Source organism: Crocuta crocuta, unplaced genomic scaffold, assembly GCF_008692635.1.
Source record: "Crocuta crocuta isolate KB4526 unplaced genomic scaffold, BGI_CrCroc_1.0 scaffold170, whole genome shotgun sequence".
In the NCBI taxonomy this organism is placed as follows: Eukaryota; Metazoa; Chordata; class Mammalia; order Carnivora; family Hyaenidae; genus Crocuta; species Crocuta crocuta.
The window spans coordinates 5,431,962-5,453,071 of NW_027527853.1; the positions used below are offsets into that span (position 1 = coordinate 5,431,962).

At 44.8% G+C, this 21,110-nt stretch overlaps 1 protein-coding gene across 2 annotated transcripts in view; it reads left to right on the plus strand.

The window, feature by feature from the left end:
- MYOF (myoferlin) overlaps nucleotides 1–9,959 on the plus strand; it is a 160,390-nt gene extending 150,431 nt beyond the window's left edge. For both annotated transcript variants that reach the window (XM_077779775.1, XM_077779782.1), the window contains 6 exons: nucleotides 723–864; nucleotides 3,291–3,390; nucleotides 4,492–4,682; nucleotides 6,521–6,630; nucleotides 7,006–7,153; nucleotides 9,395–9,959. In XM_077779775.1, coding sequence (XP_077635901.1) covers nucleotides 723–864; nucleotides 3,291–3,390; nucleotides 4,492–4,682; nucleotides 6,521–6,630; nucleotides 7,006–7,153; nucleotides 9,395–9,433 — 730 coding nt within the window. In that variant the 3' untranslated portion in view covers nucleotides 9,434–9,959. The remainder of the gene's footprint in view (nucleotides 1–722; nucleotides 865–3,290; nucleotides 3,391–4,491; nucleotides 4,683–6,520; nucleotides 6,631–7,005; nucleotides 7,154–9,394) is intronic.
- Nucleotides 9,960–21,110: the final 11,151 nt, after the last annotated feature.

Consider the following 21,110-nt stretch of genomic DNA (forward strand, 5'->3'; position numbering starts at 1 on the left):
GAACCTTCCCAACAGCAGGCAGATGTGACAAGTTTCCTCCCCCATGTGTTCATTCATTCCTTCCGTCACTGGGCCTACTACATGCCGGGCACAAGCCAAAGGAAAACTGTTCCAGTGTCAAAAGTTAAGATGTTAAATGGTTTATGGAAGTGGATTTTCGTAGACATGCAGATGGAAATAAGGGCTTACATCTCCCTCGCTAGTCTCGTTAATGTGATCATAGTGCATTTTAAGAATAATAAAAAAAGGAAGCTGTAAGATTACTTGAGTCATGCCTGTTTTGTTTGCTTAAATAAAATATGGAAGAGGAAATGCTAAAATTTTGAACTAACTCATATTCATTAAGCCTATCAGCAGTGATGACAGACACTGATGAGTTATAGTTATAAAGACCAGCAGCAGAGCCAGCAAGCCTCAGCACTCCCAAAATAGAAGCTGTTGATATTTTCCAGAAAATTTCACCTTATCCCTGTTAACTGAAGTCTAAAGGGTTTCCTGCTTTGGTTTTAGAGGAATTATATTTTATTTGGCTACAACCTGTGTTGGATGCAACAGAGTGCCTCCCCTTCATAAATCACCCCCAGCTCCAGAGATAACTGGAACCCGCCCAAGAAAAGTGCATGAATTTCTCCTGCCCTTCACCTCCCTAATCACTGCACAGCTTTGCGGCTAGATTACCTGTCAGCCCGATGAAGCTGAGTCTGTTTGCTTCTGCTTTTCAGCTGGATTCCTGGCAGTGAAGAAAACAAACAGAAAACAGATGTCCATTACAGGTCCTTGGATGGAGAGGGGAATTTTAACTGGAGATTCGTTTTCCCATTTGACTACCTCCCAGCTGAACAACTCTGTATCGTTGCTAAAAAAGTGAGTTCTGAAATATGCCCATGGGAAATGGGTGTCAGGAACAGATACAGGGGATGTAGGAGCTGCTCGGCCCCTCAGGGGCCATGAGTCCAGCTCTCTCGTGATACATATGCGGAAGCTGAGACCCACAGAGGTGCAGACACTTGCCCAGGGTCACAAGGCTATGACAGCTATTTGTGCAGTTAGGAAGTATCCAGAACATAACTGACCTTCCCTGACATATTGGCAGCAGGGTGAAAGATCTAGTAAAGGGTAGGTTTGGGGGTCTTGTATTAATATAGGCAACCACCCAAGTGTGTTCTTATAGGGAAACTGATTCCTTCCCACGATAAGCAGAACTGTTTGACTCGTTAACCAAACAGGCAAAATATATAAGTAGGTGAAATTTAGGGGCGCCTGGGAGGCCCAGTCGGTTGAGACTGACTTCAGCTCAGGTCATGATCTCACGGTTCATGGGTTTGGGCTCTGTGCTGACAGCTCAGAATCTGGAGTCTGCTTTGGATTTTGTGTCTCTCTCCCTCTTTCTCTGTCCCTCCCCCGCTTGCTCTCTGCTCACTCTCTCTTTCTCTCTCAAACATTAAGAAATTTCTAAGTAGGTGAAATGTCCCTTTTACCTTCTTTAGTAAAACTCAGCATCTGCTTTACTTCCCTCAGGAGCACTTCCCTGAGGGTTCAGGGCCCCTGTGCTCTTAATTGCAAGACTCTAGTTACAGAACTCAAACTGGCTTATACCAAAAAACTGATTTCTTGCTTCACATTACTAAAACGTCCAGGGATGGCCGGCTTAGGAACGCCCGGATCCCAAGTTGAACTGATGTCTTCAGAAACTGTTCTCACTTTCTCCACACCCCTCTCTCTGTCCTCACCTGTGGACCGCCTTCCCTGGTGGAGGCCCAGTCACCTCCTGCCCTCCCAGCAACCTTGGCAGAAAGAGAAGGACTAATCCCCAATGGCGCCAACCAGAGTTCTGGAATTGGGCCTCAGTGTCTCTGCCTGTTTGAGGCCACGTTTCCATCCCTGAACCAACCAGTGTGGCCTGGGGATGCAGTGCTCTGACTGGCTCTGGGGTTAGGAACAGAGTCAGTTCTTCCCAAACTGCAGGACAGTCCCCAAGGAAAATCTGGATGCTTTTTTAACCCCCAAAAGGAAGCCTGAAGTCTGGGCAGGCAATAATAACGGATGTCTTTCATGGGTCCCCTGTCCCATTCCTGCCCCCCACATTCTATAAACTTTTCCTAGCTCTGCCTGCTCACCTCCTCTCCCCACACCTGATCAAAATGCATCTGCCTCATGTCCCATCTAGCCAGACCCTTCCCTCTGCTGGACCTACTCAGTGCTTTTCTGTGCCTGGTGAGAGATAGGCCTTCAAAGGCCACTGTCTAGAGATCCAGAGGTTCAGCCGGATGTCAGATCCTGCACCCTTCCAGAGGGTGAGGCAGACTGGTGAGAAGGGGAGCGACTTAGGGTCAGGTAGGCCTTTCATACTTACCTACACCTACTGTTGGATCCCTCAGTGCCCTGAGTGCAACTTGGAGCCTGACCCCGCACGGGAGAGTCAGTGGGGCCAAACAGCAGAATGAGCTTCCTAGCCCCTCAGAGCCAGGCCTCCTGAGCCCTGCAAAGAGCAACATTCCTGGAATGTCATCTGAAAAACAAGAAACAACCCAACCATCTTTCTTGGAATTCATGAGACCCTGGGGGATTCCCGTTACGTAGGTGTGACTAGGCTGTGGAGGTGGTGTTACGGTTGGCTAATACTGCCTGGGCAGAGGCAGAGGCCAGGGGCCCCTTACCCAGTCCTCCCTCCACCCAGCTTTAGAATAAGGAAGCTGGGGTCTTGATTGACCCCAGCATGTAACAAACAGCAGTATTTTCAAAAGCCACAACTGTCAGGACATTTTAAATCTGCACTGAGAAAAGGGAGAAAGCGGGGTCCCGGTCTCCTCACCCCCATGTGAAATGAGTGTGTTCAGACATCCGTGTGGGATGGGCGGAAAGTCACTGAGCAAATGTGTTATTGTGGGCTGGCCTCGAGCAGCCTGGCTTTGGGAGGTGAGTGGGAGCTGGCTATAGTGGTCTTGGGGTGGGGGGGGCAGAAATAATCGCTCCCCAAACCCCAGGAATGGCAGCGGGAAGTCACACTGATAAGAACATGGCAGGCAGGAAGCCTTCTGTTAGGGAATTGCCTGGGGCAACCTTTTTGTCACCCAGCTGGTGGCCTTGAGATTTCCAGGAGAGCAGGGCTGCCCTCCATACCCTGGGGTAGAGGGGTAAGGGCAAGGGGAGGGAGGGGGTGTTAGAGGTGGGATGCAAAGGAGAGAAAAAGCCCCATGCCCTGATGCTGGGGTCTCAAGGGGCCTAAGGTGGGGGTTTCAGAGTCCAGTGGTCAGTGTCATTTGGTTTTTCTGTTTCTCTTGTCATTTTAGGAGCATTTCTGGAGTATTGACCAAACTGAATTTCGGGTCCCACCCAGGCTGATCATTCAGATATGGGATAATGACAAGTTTTCTCTGGATGACTATTTGGGTAGGACTTACATTTGGATACTTTTCTCTAAGAAATTTTACTTGTAGTTAGTGAAATCAATTAAAATTTGGAACCAATTATTTAAGTGTCCAATACTGTGGGAAATCAAGGATCGGGGCACACTCACTCCCTGGATGTCCTCTGGGTGGTGTGGGCTGCCTGTCTGCTGTCTCGGGTCTTCTGAGAATTTCATGTGGTGAACGTCACCCTTTTCTGTGGGCCCCATCTACTCCCAAGGGCCCCCAAGGAGGCTCCTGCACCAGCTCCTGTCCTTATTTTCACAAGGGGATCCCACACGCTGCCTCCACTTCCAAACTACCCACTCTATGTCCTCAGCACCTGAGAATTGGCTCCCTCCTCCAATCTGGCTCTCCAAGATGACTGAGGTCCCCTAATGTCATCATCCATTGTCCTTTTTGCCAGGTCCATCCTCCTCTGTGGTTAAAGGCACTTAATAAACACCCCTCTCAGCACCCCCTTTCTTGGCACACATGTACCACCACCCTGTGCCCCTCCCACCCGCAACATAATGCTTTTCTGATTTCTACTCTCCCAGGCCCAGGGTCTGCTTTATTGGCCTGCTTTCTTTTTCCTCCCACTCTTTAAATACAGGCCTCTGCCTTCCCCGGGGTTCTCTGGCTCTTCCGCAAATAATTTACACACACACCCTTGGTTGAAGGTAAAGCTTTACCTATCAGCAAGATATGACTCCTAAACCAGCACAAGTAGCCTGACCGCCCACAGTGCCTCTGTTCCAGGTAGCTTGAGACCACTATGAGCAAATTTCAAATCCAGTCTAGTCTATAGATGTTTAATTATTCTGAGCTTGTAGAGGAGCTCTATTTATGTTTGTGTCTTTGAGAAATAAACCATGGCATCCTCTGTGAGATGCAGAGCAGTGGGCAGACATTTTTTCTACCACTTTCCATCCTATCTGGAAGGAATTTTAAATGTCTACCAGGATCCCTTTCTCTAACTAACTCACCCATCACCTGCTCAAAATCACGGTCTACCTCTCCTCCGGACAAGAACATTCTGTTCACTTGTGAACAACGGCTGAGCCATTGAAGCTTATTTGGGTTTAATTGTTTCCTTGGCTAGGTTTCCTGGAACTTGATTTGCACCACACCATCATTCCAGCAAAATCATCAGAGAAATGCAATTTGGACATGATTCCAGACCTCAAAGCTATGAACCCCCTTAAAGAAAAAACCGCCTCGCTGTTTGAGCAGAAGTCCATGAAAGGATGGTGGCCATGCTATGCGGATAAAGATGGCTCCCGAGTGATGGCTGTATGAGTATTTCCCAATTCGGGGTCATTTATTCCTTTCATATCTGGGCTTTGCCCTCTATCAGTCAATTTACTCCAGATAAAGAAGTGTTAAATTGATGGGACTTTAAGCTACAGGAATGGTTTGTACTGGGATTACAAGAAAAGGTGGTAGATGCCGTAAGCATATGTTTGGGGTTGTGTGGAAGGTGGAGGGACTGGAATGGTAGAAAGCTGAGAGCAGAGGTGGTTGCACTATATTTCTTTAGGACCCTCCTTCCCTGAGAAGGCTATTTATCCTGAGCTTCCAGCACAATTCAGTACAGAAAAAGGAACTTCAAATTCAAACTCCTTTTGTTTAAAATAAAATAAATTTTAAAAAGGTGGAAGAAGCAGGGAGCCCTGACATCCACTGAACGAGAAGGCCGTAACTTAGAATTTGGAGAACTCAAGATAGATTGTGGTAGAAAGCAGAAGTCCAGGTTACCATGCCATGTCACCAAACACTACCTAGTTCATCATGTATTACTGTCATGCATAGCAACTAACATTTTAGATCACTGATGATGAGCCAGACAACATGCGAAGTGAGTACTTAATGCCCATAATCTTGTTTTTACAAACGTTGAGGCATAATTTACCATAAAATCAACCACACCCATTTAGGGTGCACAATTCCATGACTTTTGACTGATATAGACACTTACGAAGTCACCACCAGAATCAAAATCCAGAACATTCCCATTGTTCCAGAGGTTTGCTTGTGCCCTTTGCAGCCTAATCTCCCTTCCACCCCTGGCCCAAGAAACCACTTAATCTGTTTTCTACAGAGTAATTTCCACATAATCTCATTTAGTGCCAGACACTAACTCCAAACTGTAGATTTAAAAAACAGGTTTGCATATAATATTATATGCCAACTACTGTTAGAATTTTAACAACGTTCTTCTATTAAAAAAGAGTAAAAAAAATAATACTGAACTAAGTAAACCAAAAACAAAAGCCCCCAGAACGGGCTTGGAGAGAGGCAGCAACTTGCTACAGTCCGACGCCTCATTTTGTCTGAATCGCCAGCACAGGAGTCATCTGGCTCCACCCTAACCAGCTGTCAGGACTGGGGGGTCTCAAACTGGTGTGACCCCACGGCGTTCTGGGGTCCTACAAAGCCCATTACAGTCCTGGCCATAAAAGTGGACAACTCCCTAGACCTCTTTCGGCCCCAGCATCCTCACGTGCACCTGAGGGTAGTAGCAGTACCTGCTCTCTAGGGCTGCCGGGAGCATTACAGATGATCCATGCAGAAGGCTCAGCGGCGTCCAGCGCTCGCTCCAGGAACCTGTAGGAACATGAAGGCGGCATTCATTCATTCACTCATTCATTCACCTATTCAGCTAGTGTGCATCGAGTACCGTGAAGTGTCACCCTGCTCCATACAGGGGGGCTACCGTGGCCAAGCAGGAAGCACGCAGGCTCTCTGGGAGCCTATAGTTATTGCTCAATAAGTATTAGATATTGTTATTAGCAGTATTTAGGTTCATCTGGGTCCAAATAAAGTTACAAAGGGCAGTGTGTGAGAAGGAAGGAGACAGCTATGAGAGAGCTAGATGATGGGGTACGGAGAATGAAAAGCAGGGAGCAGGGGGAGGGAAAGCAATTTTTCCTCTCAGTTTCCCACAAGGACGTCGGTTCAGAAACACATGGAAGAGGAAATGCGATGAAATCTCTTGAGGGAAATTGAAGGCAATCTAAGGATTGTTTTACAAGAATAAAAATCATTGCTCAGGGAATACTCCTTGGGTCGAAGTGAAAATATTTGTGAAACGTGATGTCATGTGTTTAACCTGTTCTGCTTTACTGAAGGGGAAAGTGGAGATGACGTTGGAAATCCTTAATGAGAAGGAGGCAGATGAGAGGCCAGCCGGGAAGGGACGGGATGAACCCAACATGAACCCCAAGCTGGACCCACCAAAGTGAGAGGCCCTCTTTGTTCTCCACGATGTCTGATCCCCAAACACCTGCAGTCTGAAAAGCCCCCCTTCCAATGCGCTTAATGGACTGGATTCACTCTTAATTTTGTACTTAATGGGGGTGGGGGATGGAAGAGCTTCGTGATCTGGCTTCATTTTAACCTTTGTCCTTTCCCACAAAAACCAAAGTACAGAGTATCTTCAGCATCTTAGGAGGCTAGAAAACGTTAAAGAATCTTTCTCGGCCAACTAAGGGGAATAATATCTTTTCTTGACTTTATAAATGTTATTAGTTGTTCTCTAAACTGTGTTAGGTTCTGAGGGAAAATGCCTGTCCCACCCGACTTTGGTAGGTTAAACCATTTCTTTGCAATGCAGCCGACCAGAAACCTCCTTCCTGTGGTTCACCAACCCGTGTAAGACCATGAAGTTCATCGTGTGGCGCCGGTTCAAGTGGGTCATCATTGGGCTGCTGATCCTGCTGATCCTGCTGCTCTTCGTGGCCGTGCTCCTGTACTCCTTGCCGGTGCGAGCCCTTGGCCTCCTGTCTTGGCCTTTTGTGTGCGAATCGTGGTCCGCCATCTAACTTGGTCCCTGCCTTGGTTGCTCTTCCGTAGACTGACCTACTTGGCGGTTGTGGTGTTGCAACCCTTCAACCTGTGGAAAATTTGAAGTAATGGGTGTCGTGATAAGAATGACATTCTTATCCATTCTTATCACGAGCAGAACTTCCTGGTTGGAAGAAAAAACTTTTGGTTTCAGGAATTCTAGGAGAAACCCCTCAGACCTTTAGCAGCATGTGCCAACACAATAGCCAGGATTTCCCACTCATCTTCCCACCTTCACACTTCCTTGGTCCAAACCATCCTGCAAGCTAACCCCTTATCCTAGCATTTACAGATCCCTCCAAATATGGGTTCCGTGTAGGTCTACACTAACCTTGAACTTCACCCAAACTAGCTAGGCTCCCCAACCCCCAGCAGGTACTGCCCTTACCTGACCAGATGCCTTTGCCAATGCTATTCCCTTGCCTGTGTTGTGTCTATCAGAACGTTCTTGTTTGTTCTTTAAGGCCTGCATCACATAACCTCTCCCGTAAGTTTTCCTTAATCATCTCAGTAATAAATGAGGGTCCAAATGGGAGGTTTGCCAGTGTGCCTAGAAGTAGTACCTCCATTCTTTCATCAAGGGATTTATTGAACATCTACTACAGGCCAGGAATTGGGATGTCGAGATGACCAAGGCATGATTTCTGCCCACGAGTAGTTCAAGGCCGGGAGACAAACAATCATATGAACAAGTCAATCACTATGAAAGGCAAACTATTATGGAGATATGAACAGGTGACCACAGGACCTCATTGCTGATGGTTTCATCAAAGAAGGGACTTTTAAGCCCATTTTGCCAAATGGAGAAGGGATTTAAAGACTCTTACTCCAACTCCTATTAATAATAACATAGCTGTGGGGCGCCTGGGTGGCTCAGTCGGTTAAGTGTCTGACTTCGGCTCAGGTCATGATNTCAAATGGAGAAGGGATTTAAAGACTCTTACTCCCAACTCCTATTAATAATAACATAGCTGTGGGGTGCCTGGGTGGCTCAGTCGGTTAAGTGTCTGACTTCGGCTCAGGTCATGATCTCATAGTTCGTGGGTTCGAGCCCCATGATGGGCTCTGTGCTGACAGCCAGCTCAGAGCCTGGAGCCTGTTTCAGATTCTGTGTCTCCCTCTCTCCCTGAACCTCCCCTGCTCACGCTGTCTCTCTCTCTCTCTCAAGAATAAATAAAACATTAAAAAAAAACTATTAAAAAAAGTAATAATAACATAGCTGTTTTTGTGTAGGGTAGCAGAGGCACAACCCCAACAGCAGAGATTTTAAGTCTCTGTTTTTTCCCCGTATAATACTTTTCCGTTTGTTAATACGCATGCACCCTGTTTTCTAGTTGTAAGTAGTCCAGTCCGTCTTGACCATTTAAAAAAAAATCGTCACAGTTATTTCTTAATACTGATTTAACCAAGTGGTCCTCAACTNAAGAATAAATAAAACATTAAAAAAAACTATTAAAAAAAGTAATAATAATAACATAGCTGTTTTTGTGTAGGGTAGCAGAGGCACAACCCCAACAGCAGAGATTTTAAGTCTCTGTTTTTTCCCCGTATAATACTTTTCCGTTTGTTAATACGCATGCACCCTGTTTTCTAGTTGTAAGTAGTCCAGTCCGTCTTGACCATTTAAAAAAAAAATCGTCACAGTTATTTCTTAATACTGATTTAACCAAGTGGTCCTCAACTGGGAGTTTTGCCCTCAGGAGGATGTTTGGCAATGGCTGGAGGCATTTTTTTTTAAATTTTAATGTTTTATGTGTTTCTGAGAGAGAGAGAGACAGTGTGAGCAGGGGAGGGTCAGAGAGAGAGGGAGACACAGAATCTAAAGCAGGCTCCAGGCTCTGAGCTGTCAGCACAGAGCCCGACGCGGAGCTCCAACCCACGGACCGTGAAATCATGATCTGAGCCGAAGTCGGACGCTTCACCGACTGAGCCACCCAGGCGCCCCGGCTGGAGGCATTTTGGATGTCATTCCTGGGGGTGCCAGTGTGCCCCTGGCATTAGGCAGGCAGAGGCCAGGAAAGCTGCACATCCTGGGGTGCATGGGAGAGTCCCGAGCAATAAGGAATCATGCGCTCCTAAATGTCAGCGTTTTTCAACATTGGCACTACTAACTTAAAATATATATGTATTTTTTAACATTCTTTCTGCTTCCTTTTCAGAACTATCTGTCAATGAAGATTGTGAGGCCAAATGCATAATGAAAGCAAAGGCTTCTTCTCAAGTTGTCCAGCATTGAGGGAATCCTGTCTCTGTTTATGGACCAAAACCAAGAGTGACTTTGTGTCTGAGACGACATCACCGTGATTTGTCATGTTACCTCACCAAGGCCATCAGTTCCTGGAGGGTCTAGGTCCTGGAAAGTCAGGCCAAGAAGCAACGTTTTTATTTTCTTATCTTTTGAAGTATTAAAAAGTTTTAACCATGTTTTTCAGGATATTTTTCAAGGTGGCTGGTTCCATTTAAGAAAGCACCTTTTTTAAATGTTCTTAATTTTATAATTCAATTTTTAGAAATTGGTGAAATCAAAGTGCAAAATTTCTGCATCTTAACTTCATATATTTCTTATTTGTAATCAACAAAAAGGACTGTGCATTATAAAATATTTAGAATAGTCAGAGTAATTCTTATTTATGCAACCATTATTATGATATTTTATACGGATGAATGTCCTGAGACTCTATTCAACCTCTGTGATGAACTCAAATAAAAACATTTCACCTTTGACACATAGCTGTTTATTGTAGCTGTGGACTGGGTTGGAAAGGAGGCAGCTTCTAGTCCTCTGGGTCTCCGTGGATGGAATGCCACAGCATACCGCTCGGCCATAAACCTTTTATATGTGTGCTGCCAAATCCTAGCCAGTGGGCCAAACTGAGGCTAATATAATAAATAATAAAAGCTAACACTCATCAGAAGTACTCACTGTGGGGGTGCCTGGATAGCTCCGTCAGTTAGGTGTCCAACTTCAGCTCAGATCATGATCTCGCGGTCTGTGAGTTTGAGCCCCAGGTTTGGCTCTGTGCTGTCAGCACAGAGCCCGGAGCCTGCTTCGGATTCTGTGTCTCCCTCTCTCTTTGTCTCTCCCTCACTCAGGCTCTGTCTCTGTTGCTCTCAAAAATAAATAAAACATTTAAAAAAAATTTTTAGGTAAAAAAATAAGACTGTATACAGCATTGTTTCACACACTTTATGTGTATTAACTCATTTAATCCTCAAGATAATCCTATAAAGGTAGGTAACATCAAGTCCATTTTACAGTTGAAGAAAATGAGACACAAAGGTTAAGCACCTTGCATAAGGCCATACAACCAATAAATGGTAGAGCTGGAGTCTGGGTTCTTTCCTCTCCACTTCTCTTAACACAACACTACACCATCATGGGAAGGCTATCCTGGGGAGCAGAGAACTGAATAGTCAGGCAATGAATGACAGTAGCGACCCAGTGTGGCTCCATGCCAACACCAAACACAGCATGCCTTCTAGAACATTGTCCTGATAATATCTGAGACCACAGTGTGATCATCAGATAGTTCTTTCAAAACACAGAGCCAAGGGGAGCAAGAAATGGTACCATAACGGTGATGCTTTTGCACATTTAGACATTAAACCACAGTGGTGACTATCTTATTACTGCCGAGTTGTTTCATATTTTGAGCATTTTATGTTCGCCTCAAAATTTTAACATTCCAATGTGCTCCATACATAACATGGCCGACAGAGCACTAACTAAATCCGAATGTTCACCCTTCCCCCAGGCGCCTTGTATTCTCCCCCGAGTCTAGGCATGGCATCCCCCACCTGCACTGGTGGGGGCTCTGCCCACCCTAGAGGTTTCTGGTTCAAATGCCACTTACTTCTTACACCTCCTAGGCCTCAAAGTGATCCTTCAATATCAGATGCAAAAGTATTAGTACAATCTTCCTGGAGATACATGTTTAAAAGCCTTAAAAATGTGCCCTTTGAGGTAATTTCACTCCTGAGTATTAAACACCAAGGAAATAATCAGAAAGGCAGCCCAAGGTTCATGTACAAAAATGGCATGTCACAGTGGGCTTTCTAATGGCACAAATCAGAAACAGCCTAAATGCCTAACTATAGGGGAAGGGTTGAATATACGGTGCGATCCCTCTATCAGTGCACGGATGAAAATATATCAATTTTTAAAATCTTGTTACTGACCTAGGAAAATGCTGATATGTGAGAAACAAAAAAATCATAATACAAATATAAAATAAGCCTTCAAATACACATGTGTCTGTAAGGAGAGGCACCAAAATATTAGCAGCATACAGAGTTCATGCAAGATTTAGATTTGGGCATATTTAAGTCATTTATAAAAGTAAACCAACACTGGAGGTTCATAACAATTCTTTTACCTAAAACTAAGAGATCAAGCTTGACAAATTCTGCTGTACTTTGTTTCACCTTAGAGCTCTAGAGGTGTGGCTCATGTTCACAACCGGCTGCAAGCTCCTTTAGAACAGAGGTGGTGCCTGTAAGGGCCCTCCAGGGTGCCATGAAGCAGCAGGATTTGTATCCTTGGTCATGCCTGACTCCTCTGCAACCTTGGAACAATAATGCCCGCTTCTCTGGATTAAGGTGAGGGCTAAATGGAATCATGTATGTCAAGTACCTTTACAGTATCTGAGGCCTCCATATACAGAAGCTTTTGGTATTACATCGGACAGATAAAAATCTGATGTTCTAGTTCCAAAAGCAGATAAAAGCCAATTTTTTTCCTTCTAAGACTCACAAAATACAAGAAAAGCAAGATCTAAGACCATCTTCGACCTCCTCAAGGCCAAGAAAGAAGGAAGTGCGAGTCTTAAGGTTGGGAGGTAGGAAAACACGTCAGTTCTCAGCATTTCAGGTGGTTCTGTGGAAGTGGGAAGTGTGCATGACGGCAGGGACACCTCCATTCTTCCAGGGGTTTCCGACTGCTCCCATTTGGCGACCAATGGGCCCTCCCTGTTATAAGATTGACAGGTCATGAGCAGTCATGGGCTAGCCTTCTAATCCTCTTGATTTATACTGTACCTAGTCGAGTCAAACTGCTATTTTCTTACAACATCACTTCGTCTTGCTTATGAACTGAAAGAAGGCCTACAGCTTTCATGTAATTTAGGGGATACTCTAATGATGTAAAGGATACAAATGAGGGACGTCTAGGTGGCTCAGTCGGTTAAGCGTAGGACTTTGGCTCAGGTCATGATCTCATGGTTCGTGGGTTCGAGCCCTGCATAGAGGTCTGTGCTGACAGCTAGCTCAGAGCCTGGGGCCTGCTTCAGATTCTGTGTCTCCCTCTCTGACTCTCTCCTGCTCATGTTGTCTCTCTCTCTCAGAAATAAAAACATTAAAAAAATTTTTAAACCTTACATATTAAAAAAAAAAAAAAAAGGATACAAATGTATTTAAAGTGGAATTTTCTTGGAGGAAAAAATAGGTTCCAGAGAAGAGCACTGTTCCAGGCAAGGTTGTTATTTTGAACATTTAACAATCAGTATGGCATTGACACCAGCCAATCAGAAGGTGACTTACCCCATCACAATGGAGGCCAGCAAAAGCCTAGAACCACCATATCAATATGTGCAGGTTGAATATTAGCTTTCCTTCCAGGGAACCCCACCAATACACTCTCCCATAATGCCTCACTCAAGGAACACAGGCATACCTCAGAGATGTTGCACGTTTGGTGAATGTAGCAATAAAGTGAGTCAATTGACTTTTGTTGGTTTCCCAGTGCATGTAAAAGTGAAGTTTCCACCATACTGTAGCGCACTAAATGTGCAATACCATTAATAAACAATGTACGTACTTTAATTTAAAAATACTTCAGTAAAAAAATCCTAACCATCATCTGACCTTTCAGAATCCTAATAGTTCTTGCTGGTGGAGGCACTTGCCTCCATGTGGATGGCTGATCAGGGTGGTGGTTGCTGAAGGCTGGGTGGCTGTGGCACTTTCTTAAATTAAGACAACAAAATCTGCTGCGGAGAGTCTTCCTTTCATGAATGATTTCTCTGTAGCATACGATGCTGTTTGATAGCATTTTACCCACAGTACAACTTCTTTGAAAACTGAAGTCAGTCCTTGCACATTCTGCCTCTGCCTTACCAGCTAAGTTTATGTAATATTATAAATATCTTGTTGTCATATAAACAATCTTCAAAGCATCTTCACAATTAGGTTGCACCTCAAGAAATCACTTCCTTTGCTCTTTACTCATTCATTCCTAAGAAGCAGCTTCTCATCCAAGATGGTTTTATCGTGAGATTGCAGCCACTCAGTCCCATCTTCAGGCTCCACTTCAGATTCCAATTCCCTTGCTCTTTCCACCACACCTTACGTTGCTCCCTCCAGAGAAGTCCTGAGCCTCTCAAAGTCATCCCTGGGTGTTGGAGTCAACTTCTTCCAAACGCCTGTGAATGTTGCTATCTTGACCTCTTCCCATGAATCACAAATGTTTTTAATGACTTCTAGAATGGTAAATTTCTGGAAATTTTCAGTCTATTTTGCCCAGATACATCAAAGAAATTGCTATCGACAGCAGCTACAGCCTTGCTAATGTATCACTCAAAGAAGAAGAATGGAGAGTCAAAAATGACTCCATGATTTATGGGCTGCGGAATAGATGTAGTGTTAGCAGCTATGAAAACAGCATTAATCTCATGCATCTGCATCAGAGCTCTTGGGTGATCAGGGGTATTGTCAATGAGCAATGATATTTTTGAAGGGATCTTTTTCCCGAGTAGTAGGTCTCAATAGTAGACTTAAACCATTCGGTAAACCCTGTTATAAACAGATGTTCTTGACAGAACATCTTCACAGATTTTGTTGTTCCATTTATAGAGCACAAGCAAATTCAGCATAATTCTTAAGAGCTCTAGGAATTTGGGTATAGCAAATGGGCATTGGCTTCAACTTAAAGTCACCAGGTGCATTAGCCCCTAACAAGAGAGTCAGCTTCTTCTTTGAAGCGTTGAAGCCAGGGACTGACTTCTCTCTAGCTATGAAAGTCCTAGGTGGCATCTTCTTCTAATACAAGACTGTCTCCTCTATATGGAAAAGTATGTCATGTAGTGTGGCCACCTTCATGAATGACCTTAGCTCGATCTTCGGGACAACCTGCTGCAGCTTCCACATCAGCACGTGCCGCTCCACTTTTATGTTATGGAGACAGCTTCTTTCCTGAAACGTCATGAACCAACAACCTCTCAGGCTTCCAACATTTCTTCTGCAGCTTCCTCACCTCTCTCAGCCTCCAAAACACTGAAGAAAGTTAGGGCCTTGCTCTAGATTAGGCTTTAGCTTAAGTGAATGCTGTGGCTGGTTGGATCTTCCATCCAGACCACTAGACCTTTCTCCGTATCAGCAATGAAGCCACTCTGCTTATCATTCATGTGTTCACTGGAGGGCCACTTTTAATTTCCTTCAAGAACTTTTCCTTTGCATTTGCAACTTGGCTAATGGGCTCAAGATGCCTAGCCTGTGGCCCCCTCAGCCTTCAACATGTCTTCCACACTACGCTTCACCATTGCTAGCTGCTGATTTAAAGAGAGAGACGTGCAATTCTTCCTTTCACTTGGAGGCAACTATAGGGTTATTCGTTGGCCTAATTTCAGGGAATTGAAATTATTGTTGGGTTTCAGGGAATAGAGAGGCCTGAGAGAGGGTGAGAGACAGGGCAACAGCCGGTCGGTGGAGCAGTCAGAACATACACATTTACTGATTAAGTTCGCTCTCCTATATGGGCGCAGTTCATGGCGCCCCCAAAACAGTTACCATAGTAACATCACAGAGCACTGATCACCATAGGAAATACAATAATAAAACTGAAAGTGCTTTAAATTACCAAAATGTGGTACAGAGACATAAAGTGAGCAGAGGCAGTTGGGAAAATAGTGCCAACAGACTTGCTCCATGCAGGACTGCAACAAACCTTCAATTTGTACAAAACTCAATACCTGTGAAGGGCAATCAAGAGAAGCTGAGTAAGACAAGATTTGCCTGCAGTTGCTGAGTGGATAAATGAACAGCTATAAGCAAAGTCTTTTCCTCCTTTGCCTTGAGCAGACCTAACTGGAATGCACTAGCCTAGTTCCTTTGAGTAAGTGGCTGGGAAGCTCCATTTGGAATGAAATAATTCCCAGAGAGAGTATTAAGCTGGCTTTCTGGGTAACACCCCTCCCCCCCTTCTCATCCCCCCCCCCCTAAAATGCTTCATCTTGTCAAAAGATAATGGTCCCTCATTTGAGGTTGTTAGCCACCTGGTGACCTATAAATGATAGCTAAGAGCTGGAACTAATCACAGTCCAGTCAGATTGTCGCTTCACCGTGAATTAAATACCACTTAGTCCTAACTGATTCTAGCAAGTGCCACCATTACCGTTGGAACCTTCATTAGGAAAATAAATCTCCATCAATGTCTTAGGGTTGACAGGGAACTGAAAGTCCAGACAGGCTAACACTTGATTTTGTTTTGTTCTTCCTTTCTCATTTTAGGGCGAGAAAAAATATATATATGTCACAATTAGACCTGCATGTTGCTTTAAAGAGCTATTTAAAAGGTGGGCTGAGTTCTGAAGCCCGTTTTGGAAAGGGATCGGAGGGGAGCTGTGCAGTCTGGTTTTCCAGCTCCTGTGGCCAAGTGGCAGCTCTTTGCCCTTCTGAGTTCACCCCAGCTCAGAGGATTGTTTGTCCAAAGACTGGAGCTGACTTGTTTCACCACTGTTGAGCAGATGTTATTATAAATACAAGGAGAAGGCAAGGGTGCTTTCCAGAAACTGCTGTTCAGTTCAGAGAAAGTACAACTTGACAGCCAGATGGGGAACCAACAGTGACAATGATTTCAAAGTTTAAAAACCCTCTACAGTTTAAATATTTCATGCTAAAGATTTCTTTGTGCAGCCAATACGTTCAGGACTCGGGACCACATGCGCATAGCCTCCTTAAGCAGATGGGAATTCCATTCCTAAGAATGCTTTTCAGAGTCTGCTTGGTGTGGAATTAGTTCATAATGGAGTCGATGTTGTAAATAGATTAAGCACCCGCCATCTTTGCAGCCGAGTTTTGTGTTTGTTCAGCATTGAATGGCAACTCCCTAATCTTTCTTAGGTTAAACATAATGGTGTCCCAAGGAAGATCAAAGGAAGGCTGCTTTTCCCTTGGATATACATCCCCAAAATGAAATGCCAGAGTTCATGAAGTTCAAGAAAAAAACACAAGAGAAACGTGTAACACGGACTAACTGCAAGACCTAACGAGTAAGGGAATGTAATGAAAAACACAGGCCTGCCATATGTGTGGTCCAACTCCCAACTTCAGGGGTTCAGCTTCATGGGAGACACAGACTCCAGATTCTTACTATCGAAATAAACTTAACAGGAAAGAAAAATTGTCATTTTCTGGGCGGCTCCACAGTAAACTGAACGCTTCTCAGAGCAATCTGATTTTGCCAGAGTTTATCTCAACTCCTGAAAAAGGCCCATTCAGCCCTTGACTAATATTAATGTGCTACTTCCATGTGTGTTCACAAAATCCGAGAGCCAAACCCGTAATCCTCTCCCCGACATAGTTCAGCTAGGTCCTGCCCCCATAACGATCAGGAAGAGGACCGGGAATGGCCAGCTGGATCCTGACGCGGCACGGCAGCCTCTCAGAAGAGGTTTCGCTAGGGTCAACAGGATACACAAAATGAATGGATGGAATCCTGTCTTCGAGGCGGAGAGAGCATGGGGCCCAGGAAGCCTGTGAGCTCACCTGGGTTGGTCACGCACAACGTTGTGACTTTGGTCATCTCTTTGTCAGCCTCCTTTCCCTCGTCTGTGAAAGTCAATGCTGATGAAATGAGCTTGTCTGTCCAGGCACTGTCTACGGTTCTACTTCTTTGTGGCCTGGTTTCCTTTTCCTCCCCTGGAAAATTGGGACAATCATCCTCATAGAACGATTATGAAGATAAAATTATTAAAAATCTATGCAGAAGCGTTTAGAACAGTGCTAGGGACAAAGAAAGCGCGTATTTTAGTTAGTATCTTAATGATCTCCGTCATCACCACAGGACAAGAAGAGCCACACAGATATGGGCCCAAGCGCTTCATCCACGGTCTGCTTTTGAAAAATGTAGCCATAGAGAAAGGCTGTGGGTTGCCGCTGTCCCAAATGATGCTGATTTCCACCCCAAGTTCTAACTGCACGTCTTAAGTACAGAAAACAGGTAAAACTACTAAGAGAATAGGAGCGTTCCCTCCACCAAATTAAACGGAATTACCATATGATCCAGCAACTCCACTTCTGGGTATATGCCCCAAAGAACCAAAAGCAGAGACTCAAACATATGTGCATCTAAGTCTGCAGACACAGTAGGCATCATGGCTGAAAGGTAAGAGCAAGCCAAGTGTCCACCGAAAGATGGACAAGCTAAGTGTGGTCTATGCATGCAACAACGTATTATTCAGCCTCCAAAAGGAAAGACATTCTGGCACCTGCTGCAGCCTGGATGATGAACACATAATGCTGGGGACACATGAGGACACTGTGTCACAGGAAATACGCCAGACACAAGAGAACAGATACTGCATGATTCCACCTGCACAAGGTGCCCAGAGCATGAGACTCTAGATAGACAGAGGGAGACAGGTGGTTGCCTGGGCTGGGGAGTACAGGGTCTGTGTTTAATATGCACAGTGTCAGTTTTGCATGAGGAAAGGCATTCTGTGAGAAGGGTGATTGTGCCAGCACGACCCGGACGTGCTCTGTGCCACTGAGCTGGACAGCTATACATGCTAAGTGTCTAGCTATGTGTATTTTACCACAATAAAACCAATGGTAAGAGAAGGAAAGGCCCCTTCAGACGGACCCTTCTGTGAACTCAGGGAACTACTTTTCTCCTGCTCCCAGGGTATCCAAGAGGCAGGTGCTCCTCGCGGATGAATTCTTATGGGGCAAATCCATAGAATCCTGTCTCAGACCAAAGCGCAGGTCCCAGAAGAGCCTTCTGATTGCTAAATCCAGTGCTCCTACATACGATTTGTTTGGCCCAAACTGCCTTTTTTGAATTGGGTGTCCACATTTTAAAATTAGCAAAATTAATATTAAAAAATAAGGTTTTGAGCTTTTCTTAACAAATTTTAAGGTCTGTCAATACTTCATAGTGCAAAAAAATTTTTTTTAAATCAACCAGAATTCCCCAGGCTGGGTACATCTCTCAGCCTGCCTCCCCCATCACAGCCATGCCCCTGCCCTGTTCCACTCTGGACTTTCAGGCAGTACTCCCCTCCCTCCAGGACCCCCTCACCCTCCCCAACTGCCCCAAGTCAGCCACAACACCAAGGTTCCAGGGAAGTACAAATTAGCTGCTTTTTCAAACACACTCGTCTAGGAAAGAACATGTGAATAGCCAATATGGAGAGAAGCTCACTCTCATTAATAAGAAGGAAAATACAAAGTAAAGCCACAATGAGGTATCCTTTCCCACCCACCCCCACCCCAAGATGGGCACAAATTTAAAAGTCTGACATCAAAGATTCATGAGGGATTGAACAAGGTATATTTTAACACAGCTGGTGGGAGTATAAACTGGCAAAACCACTGTAGGAAACAATGCGACATTATGTGCTAACAGTGACATTCCCGGCTCCGTGACCCAGAGACTCCATGCCTCAGTTTGTATCCTAGAGAAATGTCGACACTCAGGCACCTGTGGACAGATGGAAGGAAGAACGTTTGAAATAGCAGAGCCCTGGAGAGACCCCATGTCCATTAGCAGTAGTTGCCTAACACAGTGAGGTGTAGTTCTATAACAAAATATTATAAAGCCCTGAGTGAATGAACTGGGAATGAATCATAGCCACACACGAACTGCCTAGCAACAATGTTGAGTGGAAGAACAAGTCAGAGAAGAATACTTGCAACATTCTTTCTTTTATATACAATTTAAAAACATGTAACACCAACCATACTGTTTACCCGGTAGATCTTCAAAGACAAAAGCATAGTGACATGGTAAATCTGTAAAGACAAAGCAAAAGGTTGCCAGCCTGGGGAGATGGAGACCTTTGGGGAGGGGAGGGGGAGACGGAACCAGGGAGGGGTCCACTGAGGGGTCCAAAGAGAATGGTAAATGCTTCCTTTAACTGGGAGGTGGATACAGGGATGTCTGTTCATTGAAGCTTTTTTTTTTTGAGAGAGAGAAAGAGAAAGCGTGTGCCTCAATGGGGAAGGGACAGAAAGAGAAGGAGACAGAATCTGAAGCAGGATCCAGGCTCCGAGCTGTCAGCACAGAGCCCAACATGGGGCTTGAACTCAAGGACCATGAGATCGTGACCTGAGCTGAAGTTGGACACTTAACCAACTGGGCCACCCAGGCACCCCTTTTGAACCATTATTCTTTATGTAGCATATATCCTATAGAGATATTCTTTTGGAACCAATATGTAATTTTTCAAAAAATTTTTAAAAAATTGCTTCTTCTCCCAAAATAATTGTACACTGAGGTTAAATATGAAGAAGGGCTTTTTGTAAAGTTGATCTGTGAACAAAGAGAGTAAGTCTTGTCAAAGTTGTTTTTCGTGGTCATTCAAAACCTCAGGTAGAGCGAAGGTCAGAAGGGTGGCAGAGTCTAGTCAGGGAACAGAGCACACATCAGGGATTTCAGGAGAGGTACCTCCTCTAGGAAGAGAGGGGCAGAGGAGGTGGTGGGCTGGCCTGGGTCGGGGGGGGCGGGGGGCAGGNTCCAGGCTTGGCCAGCCACGTTGCCCAAAGCAGGGCAAGACAGGGAGAAATGTCCGGTCTCTTCATTCCTCCTGCCCTCAGTCTCCCGGCAAGGCCTCCCATGGGCCAGCTGTCACCTGACAGAGTTGGCCTTGTTGGGCCTCTGGCTCGGAGAGGAGGAAGGGCAGGGAATGGAGCTGAGTGGGGACAGGCAGGACAGGGAGAGCCACAGACAAGCCACAGCACCTGGCTACTGTGCCTGGATTCTCTTGCTTAATCTCGGCAACACTCGATTGGGTAGGTGATACACTGTTCTCTTTTTACATAAGTGTAAGGTTCAGAGAGGGTAAGAGAAGAAAGAATATATCAATTCTAAGAGTCAATACAGTTGCTCTTATTTAGGTTTAAAAAGTGCCTCGGAATGTCCAGGAAGCTAAGGTGAAGAGAAAAATATCATGTGGTTGCTTTTACCTACTTGGTAAAAATCTACCAGGTCTTCAGAAAAAGCAAAGTTATTTCTTAAACCAAAAGCTGACAGAAATATCTCAGCAGGATCCTCATACAGTTCCTAACATTTGCTAAGTCCACAATAAATCTTAACTAGTGCTGTTATTATTTGTAAAGTACAGAAGTACCTATAACAGCTCTTTTTTTAGAGTTTTATTTATTTAGTTAATTTATTTTGAAAGAGACAGAGAGAGAGCACAAGCTGAAGAGAGGCAGAGAGAGAGGGAGACAGTGGGCTCAATGCTGACAGCCTGATGTGGGACTTGAACTCACAAACTGTGAGATCATGACCCGAGCCAAAGTCAGATGCTTAATCAACTGAGCCATCCAGGAGCTCCTGAAACAGCTTTTTTTTTAAAAAAAAAAATTTTTAATATTCATTTTTGAGAGAGACAGAGTGTGAGTGGGAGAGGGGCAGAGAGAAGGAAACACAGAATCTGAAATAGGCTCCANCTGAGATCATGACCCGAGCCAAAGTCAGATGCTTAATCAAGTGAGCCATCCAGGAGCTCCTGAAACAGCTTTTTTTTAAAAAAAAAATTTTTTAATATTCATTTTTGAGAGAGACAGAGTGTGAGTGGGAGAGGGGCAGAGAGAAGGAAACACAGAATCTGAAATAGGCTCCAGGCTCTGAACTATCAGCACAGAGCCTGACGCAGG